This window comes from Aegilops tauschii, chromosome 2, assembly GCF_002575655.3.
Source record: "Aegilops tauschii subsp. strangulata cultivar AL8/78 chromosome 2, Aet v6.0, whole genome shotgun sequence".
In the NCBI taxonomy this organism is placed as follows: domain Eukaryota; kingdom Viridiplantae; phylum Streptophyta; class Magnoliopsida; order Poales; family Poaceae; genus Aegilops; species Aegilops tauschii.
Window position 1 is genome coordinate 451,591,016 of NC_053036.3, and position 10,777 is coordinate 451,601,792.

Sequence of the window (10,777 nt, forward strand, 5' to 3'; positions counted from 1 at the left end):
ATATTTAAGGATTGGATAGGCGCTAGAGGATAAATTATCCTTCTCTATTCGGTTTAGGGGATCGGCTAGACGTGGCATAGAGGAGTAAAATCGAATTTATCCTCACACCGGACATAGGATTGGTTAGAGTTGCCCTAACTTCATCTCAATAAAGCTAATTATCTGAGCTATGCTCATTGCTCAGTTTGGCAGAAGCGACAGACCTGGCCGTGTCAAGTTTTGCTGCAGCTCGGGAATTCGTTCCGTATCAGTTTGCCATACTAGCACCATTTCCTGTGCCAAAACAGAGGAAGAGAACCCAAGGCCAGAAAAAATCAGCCCAGTTAATAATTAACCATTTAAAGAGGGCGGCCGTGACCGCGAGCCGGGAAGAATCCGCTGCGGGGGAGTAGAAAAACAACTAGCTCAAAGCCAGCGGCCGGGCTAGAGAATTTCCAACCTCCAATCCAAGCCTCGCCCTCTCCTCTTCTCGCCTCGTCTCCCTCCCAGCAAGTAGCAGCAGCCTCCGATTCCCTCCTCCCGCCGCCTCCTCAGATCTGCGCCGCCGCGCCGCCTCCCGGCCAATCCGTCGTCCTCATCCCCGCCGCCAGCCGAGGAGTGGCGGCCGCCGCTTGGTTGCTTCCGTCCGGGGCCGGCGCTATCGGCGGCGGAGGCTGCCGGGCCTTTTCCGGACCGGCAAATGGTTCCGGAGCTGGGGCTTGGAGGCTTCCGGTTCCGTGTGGTCTGCTGATTGGGCCCAGCCGGGGTACGGTTGGCTCTGCCGGCGCGAATTGGAGGTTCTGAGTTACACTGAATTTTGTTTCGCCGGAGGAGCTGATTTGGTGAAGTTGTTTCAGGCGGCGACTGATTCTTGGGGGAACCACAAGTTTGCTTCTTTTGATTTCCTCCGCGCTCAGGTTCAGATTATAGAGCGTTTCTGGATGAAACGGATAGATTTTACTGGGTTCAGATACCGAGCTTCTGTCTTGTGTGCTAGCACCCTTCTCCGCCAGAAAACAGGACTTCTGCAGCTGCTTGAGGCTGTTAGCTTCGGTTGCCTTTTCCTCCAAAGGTTTGACCTCTTGAGTTGAGTTCTTGTGCCGATGATGAACTGCTGATCTAGGATTCTTGTGTCACTGTATCAAAAGCAGTCTCCTGTTCAGATTCTGCCTATTAAATCAGTCCTTGTGTTGCACTACCAAGATTCTGCTTTGAAAGGACACACACTGCTGCCACCCTTTTTATCTGTCCCCAACACAGTGCACTGAAACCTTAATTGTCCCACAGGAGTGGATAAGTATCTGGAACCAATCGAGTGCAGCAAAGCCATGGATGTGCCTCTGCCTTCACAGTCCAACCGTGCTGGATGCAATGGAAGCGTCGGCAGCCCGTCGGATGATCCATATGGCGTTACGGCCATGATGAACTTTGATGGGTACTCAGAGCTCTGCGGCAGCCCTTCGTTAGCTGACCAGCTGTTCTCGTTGCTGAACGACTCGTCAACACACCAGATGTTTGCTATGTGGTCATCCTTGGGCTCTTCGCCACGTGCTTCTGGTGTCAGTGAAGATATGCAGCTCGATGCCTATTCCAGTGTACCTGGGGATCAAAAGGTTGATTTGGTATCTTCGGTGAATCCAGCTGAAAATGGGACCGGGAGAATGGCCAAGAGTTCAGGCGACCTTGGCTCAGATGGTGATCCCGAGCAAGGAAGTACTAGCGTGGTTCCGAGGCCTATTGCCGGCAACTTACTCGCTGAGAGGATGCTCATGGCTCTGTCTTTGTTCAGGAAGTCACTTGGCGGCGGTGTTCTTGCGCAGGTTTGGATGCCTGTTGAGCAGGAGGGGCATGTCGTGCTTAGTACATGTGAACAGCCGTTTCTGCTTGACCAAGCTCTTGCTGGGTACAGAGAAGTATCCAGGCATTTTGTGTTCTCTGCTAAGGAGGAGACCTGCCTTCAACCAGGGCTTCCAGGGAGGGTCTTCATCTCCGGTGTGCCAGAATGGACCTCAAATGTGCTCTACTACAGCAAGCCAGAGTATTTGAGGATGGAGTATGCTCTTCACCATGAAGTTCGAGGATCACTTGCAATGCCGATATATGACCCTAGCAAGGGCTCTTGCTGTGCAGTGCTTGAGCTTATCACAAAGAAGGAGAAACCTGACTTCGATGCAGAAATGAACAACCTTCGCCATGCATTGCAGGCAAGTTCTAACTTGCTCCCCACCCCCTCCTTTATTTAGTTATGTTTAGCTGGGGCAAAATAGTGAATTTACCCATGAAGGAGCATTTTTACTTCCCACTGCAATGTCTATTATCTTATAGACTTGTTCGTTAGTGTATTTTACTAATTTCATGACAAGTAACATGAACTGTCATGTGGATGCAAGTCCTCACTTTTATTGGTGCCATTTCTAGATGCCATGAATAAAAGTATATACTGAATTTAAATGCTTGTATTCTGGCTACTCGTTTTCATATTGCACTGTCCATGGACAATGATGGGTGTATTATTTTCTTGCACAATCTGGAATTTCTCTTAGCACTTACGTTTAATACTTACCGTATTACTCTTCTGTAGGCTGTGAACTTGGAGACAGCAAAAGATTGTATCGATCAGAAGGTGCCATTCTTCACTTCTCTGAGATTTCTGCTGTGCATCATGGATGCTGGATACAAGTTCTCTTCACAGTTTTTTGTTTGTTTATCTATTGATGTTTGATGTATGTGATGCTATTTGCAGGTTTATTCAGCAAATCAGAAAGCCACCTTCACTGAGATTTTGGATGTTCTAAGAGCTATTTGCCATGCACACATGCTTCCTTTGGCCCTTACATGGGTCCCTTCATCAAATGGCAGTGATGGTGGTTATGTTGGACATGATAATGTCCTTGATTCTCAGTCAGGAAAAGCGATACTCCGCATCCATGAATCAGCGTGTTATGTTAATGATGCAAAGATGCAAGGTTTTTTTCATGCATGCACTGAAACTCACCTTGAGAAAGGGCAAGGTATTGCAGGCCGAGCACTCAAGTCCAATCTGCCGTTCTTCTCTCCTAATATAAGAGAATACGGAATTAAGGATTACCCACTCGCACACCATGCTCGTAAGTTTGGTCTGCATGCTGCTGTAGCAATCCGGCTAAGGAGCACATACACTGGTGATGATGACTACATACTAGAATTCTTTCTACCAATCAACTGCACAGGCAGTGAAGAACAACAGATGTTATTGAATAACCTGTCCAGTACTATGCAAAGAATATGCAAAAGTTTGCGAACAGTTTCTGAAGCAGAGGTTGATAAAGTTGACGCTTGTACTGCAGTAATGTATAAGGCAACCAGTGGAAGTTGCTTGCCTACTGGTCAGTCTGGGAGTTCTTCACATGGTGATCAACCTGCCACAGAAGAGGCATTCCAGGATCTATCTTTAATTGATAAGCAAGGGGACATGTCCGAGCAGGTGCTCTCATACTATATGTTTTACTTAAATATATGGCATTCTATGCAATCATATTGGTCCTGATTCATGAATAATCTTGATTAGCATGATTTGAGCTGAAATCTTTTTCTGAGACTTGTGCTCATCCATCTTGGTTCTCATTTGTTGAACATGCGTATTTCCTTGAATCGAACTGAATCTTTTCCTACAGTTTTTTTTGCTGAAACGCCTAATTTGTTGGCACTTGAGAAATTTGATTAGTTGTGTGTTATGACTTAACAGTAATGGGCACACACATTTGTAATTTTATCTATTGAATAATGGCATAGTTCTAGTGCCAAGTTTGATCAGAGGAGAAGGATTCCAACAGTTTAGGCTGGTAGAAACTTCCAGATTTGGCATGCCATTAGCACAATCGATCATCTTTCTTAAAGGGGCATTCTCATGGTTGGCTAGTCATACATGGTTAAATCTGCAGAACCTAGATCATCAACATTGATGAATGCATTTAACTTTGAATCGGTGTGTTAACTGGATTCTTGATATCCTCTTGACTAGAAGCTTCTTCTGCATTGCAGGCACAGTCTAGTTCAATGCGACTTGCGGAGAAAAAGCGCAGTACAGCGGAGAAGAATATTGGCATGGATGTTCTCCGTAAGTACTTTTCTGGGAGCCTAAAGGATGCTGCAAAGAGCCTCGGTGGTGAGCCCCTGCACCCTAGTGTGTCACTTTGTCATGTTACTTTTCGATTGAATCGTTTCTGTGTTGTGATATCTAGGTTTTGTAAATAGGATATAATAAATGATTTCTATAACATTTTGTTATTAATACTGTTGCAGTTTGTCCAACAACCTTGAAACGGATATGCCGCACACATGGAATTTCGCGATGGCCATCTCGCAAGATAAACAAGGTCAACCGTTCGTTAAAGAAGATCCAAACTGTCATTAACTCGGTCCATGGAGTGGACAGCTCTTTGCAGTATGATCCAGCTACTGGATCTCTTGTTCCAGCAGTTTCTCTGCCAGAGAAGACGTCATTCCCTTCATGTGATGCTGTGTCTAGTCCATCTGTTGGGAAAACTGTGGATGAAAAATCTGGCCCAAAATCTGAGCAAGGGTATTCGTCACCTGAAGGATGGGAAAGAGATAGCTGTCAGTTGCAGCGCCCTGATGCGCAGAAAGGGGAAGGCGATGAATTTCACATGCAGACAACTAACTATAGTGGCAGTGGTGATCACGGCTCTTATGGTCCGAATGTCACACATCATATTATTTCTGAAGGAACACAAGGACCATTATATCCCACTGGTGCTGTTAGTGCTTTACATGACAAAGAAACAGGTTGCATCGAACCTTTGCCCTGTGTCCTCCCAAGCATCAAGACTACCAGGGACCAAATAGTGGGAAGGAACTCACCACCCATGCAACAAGCAGATATTGATATGTTTGATGATCGCGAAGGCAGGGAGCATACTCATCCTTCTACCTCTGGTATGACAGACTCTTCTAGCGGCAGTGCATCAAGCCACCCTACATTCAAGAAGAACCCAGCACGCCCACTTAAGGACAAGAGCAGCCCTGCACTTACGGTCAAGGCGACGTACAATGGAGACACCGTGCGGTTCAAGTTCTTGCCATCGATGGGCTGGTACCACCTGCTGGAAGAAATAGCCAAGAGGTTCAAGCTGTCGACCGGGGTGTTCCAGCTCAAGTACAAGGATGACGAGGACGAGTGGGTCATCATGGCGAACGACTCCGATCTCCAGGAGTGTGTCGACGTCATGGACTCGATGGGCACGCGAAACGTGAAGCTCCAGGTCCGGGATCTCCCGTGCCTCATCAGCAGCTCGGGCAGCAGCTGCTGCTTGCAGCTGGAAGGACACAATTCATGACACGGTGAGGAAGTCTAAAAAAGGATCTTTTGTTACCCTCAACTGTATCATACTGTGGTAGGTGTAGTCTACGCTGTGTAGCAACAGGGTTTGGTAGTCTGTACTGTACGCGTGTAGCGTGTTATGTAGCGGCAATGGCGAACAGGAAGTGTAGCGATCGTCGAATGTCATGGAGGTCCCTGAGAGGATATCATGACAATAATCTGTTGTCATGAGGGTCTGCGGTGCCTGGCTGCCAATGTATCGAAAACTCGAACTCCTGGCTGTGTTATGCATGCCGGAGGAAACCAATGAATGTTTCTGGACTTCCCATGGTTCCAAATTCTCTGTTTGTTTAAACAGGTGAATTTTCCAGTTCCGCATTGGCTGTCAGGGACGCATGAACTGCCAGCTTAAATCGGATGGTTTTCCTATGTAATTTTGGTGAAACTCCTGGACTTTTAAGAGGGACTGGCTGACAATCTTATTGCCTGTTCAAGCTCACCATGGGATGGATAATCTTTCAGGGAGGGCTGTTGCTTCTCTCCGCTCAACCATGGAATTATATCTGTTTTTCCTATGCTGAGATCGAGATCGTCGTGCTTACATGTGGATGCGAGGCGATTCGCGGTCGATACCGGGCAATCTCTTCTGCAGACACCCAAATCTCCCAACAGCGACGAGTCGGCAGCATGCCATTTTGGACTCGCCCGATCAGAGGATGGAACTGCTGGTTCCAAGCTTCCTGCATGCACAGCAGCAGCCGGGTATGCCGTAGAGTTCTGTTGATAGGAAAGCTACCGTTTGTACTGGACTGAATTTTAAAGTCCAACCGATAGGAACATCACGCCATTGAGCGTCTGGGGAGTCAGAGTTGGAGGACATGGATGAACACGACGTGCTGGCGCGTCTCCGCGACCCGAATCGGTGGTTGCGTTGTCAATTCCTAGCGAAAGAGATGCAGCCAGCCAGCCGCGGTGCGTGAGAAACAGCTCCGAGGGCCAGGAAATTTCGTCTTCAACATGTGCTTGTTGCCTTGTTCCCGTTTGCTAGTGGCTGCTGAAATTAGGTCGCCATTCGGGTGACATATTGTTGCATTGCATCAGCAAAAACAAAATCTTGGTTTTCTTTGGTTTAATATGAATTCTGAGGCATGATGATTTCAATTTCTTTTGAAAAGCAAGTGCGGCTCAGTCGTAAGTGTTAGTAATAGCATGAAGTAATTTGTTGGTTCCAAGAGAGCACCAAAAGATCCGGTCACAAGGAAAGTTTCGTGATAAAAACTTTGTATCAGATACAAAAAAAGTTACAGTAATAATAAAAGAGCAAATCCGAATAAGCGAGCTAATCCTTTGACCTATGCCCGCGGTATGATGGGAATAGAAAAACTTGATAGGAATACTCGAGAGCCGGTTGTTAATGTCTTATAGCCCATGAAGATATATTTCTTGGGAATGGAGAGACCTAGAGGAAGAACAAACCTACCCAGACTAGTGAAGTGGTTCCAGTGTTACCGGATCCAATTGGTTAGCACTTAAAGACTCGAGTTGTTTTAATAAATCCCCTGCGGTTCCGAAGGCTTCACGCAATAGTTCTCCCTATCGTCTTGACCCACATTTGGGTGTTTCTTCACATAGTTGTGGTTATGTGCCCGGGAGAGAGCTATGTATCGGATTTCAAATGGTGCGTTTGTTGGATGTGCGGTGGTACTATTGTTGCCAAACCGTTGCCAAATCTGGCAGATATGCTATGGTTTTCAGGATGAAGTTCTGATGGGATATGCTTTTTAGTTGACACCCCATTGTCTATGTAAGGATACTCGAGTCGATTTTACAGATCTCGATGGAACCAAGGTATCATGAAGAGTCTGAGTGAGGAGTATGTTGCCATCATTAATTGATCTGCGATTGAGAAGGTTGATGATTAGGTTTAAACTACGCACATAGAGACTTTTCGGTCCATCAAAGAAATTTTTGTAGATGAGTTGGATTCGATATTTGCAGGCCAAGATCATTATTATTGTTATTTTATTAATCACCGGTGGCAACAGATATTTGATTTTCTGCAATATGCATTTCATACGCAGGAATAGATGAGGCAGTGAAGTTGGATAGCACCTTTGCTAGTCAGGCAATAACATTCGATCTTGGTTTCAACAGTGAGCTTCATGGTATCAATATTGTTAGAGTATTACCCAACATGTAGATGGATTGTTGATTAGTGTAGATGAATTCTTGATTGATGTTTGTAGGTGATGTTCGTGATATTTGACCCGACGGAGGAAAATAAGCGATGCCTTTTTATGTTATGGATCTAGTCCTTTTGACCAAGTTCAACTCGTTGTGCCAGAGCATCACTCTGAGCTTGCCTTTAAAGATTCTAATTAATGTGACGATGGTTATTCTAAATTCACATTACTTTGCCACGATAATGTTCCATTTGTCATGAAAACAACTGTTTGGCAGTTGATTGTTAGGCAAGATAAAGCCTACTAAATGCGAGGATCTCTGCGTGCACAACTCTGAGATGTTTCGAACAGTGATATACGTGATATCCTAAGGGGATATGCATAACAGCCTAGGTAAAATGCTTGATTTGTAGTTGTGAGATTAGCATGTTTTTCCTTATTCGTACTGGTTTCAAAGGCGGGAGCTACAACAAGGCCGGATGGGCCATGGCCCGCCCAAAATTTGGAATTTGTACACTTCTTTTTTACCGTTGGGCCTTAGAACACCAACTCATAGGCTATTTCTTTCATTTCGGCCCGCCCGATGTTGGGCTTCAAGCTCCGCCACTACTAACTGGTTTGTGTACTGCCTCTTCTCCCAAGGAAACAACGGGCCAAATCCTAAATGGCGCCTGCTGTGCCCGCTTTAGTTGTTTTCCCTAACGGGCGCATAACCCCGCAGTGACTTGGGCTCGGGCCATCTATGTTTTTTTTCCTGCTCTTATCCCGCAGGAAAAGGAAGCGCACAGGTGAGACTCGAACCCACAAATTCTTCATTGGTAAGCTGCAGTAACCAACCGGCCAACCACATCAGATGTGATCATTTCCACCTTCTTCCTCCTTTTCTTCTTTCTAGTTTTTTTCCTTTTCCTCTTTTCCGTTCCTTTCCCTCCTTTGTTGGAACAGTTTTGTTTTATTTTTTCCCTTTTTCTTTGTTAAATACATGAACTTTTTCAATTCGCTGATTTTTTAATCAAAATCCAATGAACCTTTCAAATTCCTGAACTGTTTTTAAAATCGATGAGCTCCTTTTCAAAACAAATGAACTTTTTTCAAAATCGACGAACTTTTTTTTCAAAATCAACGAACCCTTTTCAAAATCGATGAACTATTTTCAAAATTGATGAACTCTTTTTAAAAAAGATGAACTATTTTCAAAATTAATGAACTCTTTTTAAAAACGATGAACTTTTTTCAAAATTGATTAATTTTTTTTTCAAAATTGATGAACTCTTTTCAAAACAGATGAACTCTTTTTAAAAAACAATGATTGTTTTTCCATTCGACGAACTCTTTTCAAAACCGATGAAATTTTCAGATTTTGTGAAGTTTTCTGAAAATTGATGGAATTTTTTCGGAAATTGATGAACTTTTTTTCAGGTTTTGTGAACTTTTTTGAAAATCAATGAACTTTTTTGAAAATCGATGATTTTTTCAAAATTGATGAACTATATTTTTCGTCCAATTCAGATTTAGTTCACTCAATTCAAAATTTGATCACCTAATTCATATTTTAGTTTACCTAATTCAAATTTAGTTAACAAAGTTCAAGATTTGTTCACCCAATCCAAAATTAATTCACATATATCAAATTTAGTTCACAAAAAATATATTTGTTCACCTAATTTAATTCTAGTTCACGCATTTCAAAATTTGTTCACCCAATTCAAAGTTTATTCATCTAATTCTATTTTAGTTCACAAAACAAATACTAGTTCACCTAATGTAATTCTAGTTCACGCATTTCAAAATTTGTTCACCTAATTCTATTTTAGTTCACAAAGTTTAAAGTTTGTTCAGCTAATTCGATTCTAGACCTCACAATTCAAAATTTGTTCACCCAATTCAAATTTAGTCCATACCATATTTTCTCACCTAATCCAAATTACTTCACCTAATTCAATTCTAGTTACCCAATTCAAAATTTGATCACCTAATTAAATTTTTGTTCATCTAATTTCATTTTAGTTCACCAGATTCATTTCGAATTCACACAACTCGAAATTTGGATCACCTAATTCGTATTTCGTATTTGGTTCCCTATAATGCCTTTTTTTTTCAATTGCGTGTTTCTCGAGGACCAGTTACTTGTATACTCCCTACGTTCGGTGAAAAGTGTACATCTAGCTTCAACATTTGTCCACGAAGGAGTGTACTTCTATCTTCCCCAATGCACTTTAAAGTAAAAAAAAAATACTTCTTTCTCATCACACAGTAATCAAGACCAATAGCAATGTACACATGGTCTTCTTAATTTCTACACGCACTTAGCTCATTGGGGGTTATGTAATTAAAGAAGAGAGATGGTGGCTTGCACCTTTCCAATGCATTTTTTGCTTAACTCCATAATTTGTCCTAAAATTTCTAGATGTACACTTTTCACCGGACGGAGGGAGTAATTCTTAGCATCAATTAACAGAGTTTACACAAAAAAGAATCAGTCTTTATTAGTACTACTTGTATAATTCTTAGCATCAATCTAGAACTGTACGAACTTGTGTCAGAAACAATTTTTCTTTCTCTAGCAGCGGCATAGAAACATTTTTTTTAGGAACGACAGAACTCAGGACGTCACAATAACTAACTCAAGCTGCTAGCCAGTACACCTTATGGCCGATGGTGGCACATTATAGCGTGTGTCATCTTTAACTATAACGCGATATTTACTCTAGCATCCTATTTACTGTGGCGTACAGATTATTCAATTGTTTTGAACACATTTTTAAAAAACAGGATTTTTATTTTTTTGAAAAATGTCCACAAAATTTGAATTTTTAAAATAGTTTTATTCTTGTGACACTTGATTACTGTTTACCATATTCTTGTGACACTAGACGCCATTAATTTTGGATCTGTTGTACTCACATGTAGTAATATAGCACTCTAGAATCGGTTGAATTGTTTCACAATTTCACTGAACTTATCATCTTCACGGCTTGTCGTTATCAACATTTAGAAGATAGTAACTGATTTATATTGTATTGACTAACATCTAACTGTCATTTTAGTTTGAGCTCACACGGTATATTTTAACGGATAAAACATTTTGTGTCTAATTGCCACAAAAAAAACTACTCTGAACCTCCTTCATTCTCGATAGATCGGCATGCTTCTTTGTTCTTGATACTTCAGTTCCTAAATCTGATTCCGACATTTGCTATTCAGGAAAATTACTGCAAATATGCAATCAGGTGACTAAAATATCTATGATTAATTTCAAGCATTTGCAGAATCATTAGGAATGAATTTTCTCGAG

General features: G+C 42.6%; 1 protein-coding gene across 2 annotated transcripts; it reads left to right on the forward strand.

Moving 5' to 3' along the window:
- The first annotated feature begins 277 nt into the window (after positions 1–277).
- On the forward strand, positions 278–5,637 carry LOC109735738 (protein NLP2). Of its 2 annotated transcripts, XM_073508786.1 has the most exons (6): positions 278–745; positions 837–2,183; positions 2,561–2,602; positions 2,723–3,442; positions 4,000–4,123; positions 4,261–5,637. In XM_073508786.1, exons 2-6 carry the CDS (start codon positions 1,308–1,310, stop codon positions 5,313–5,315), a joined length of 2,817 nt encoding a protein of 938 aa, XP_073364887.1. In that variant the 5' UTR covers positions 278–745; positions 837–1,307; the 3' UTR covers positions 5,316–5,637. The 2 variants fall into 2 exon arrangements, with proteins under 2 accessions (XP_073364887.1, XP_020150529.1); XM_020294940.4 differs by having other exon boundaries at positions 301–2,183.
- The last annotated feature ends 5,140 nt before the right edge of the window (positions 5,638–10,777 follow it).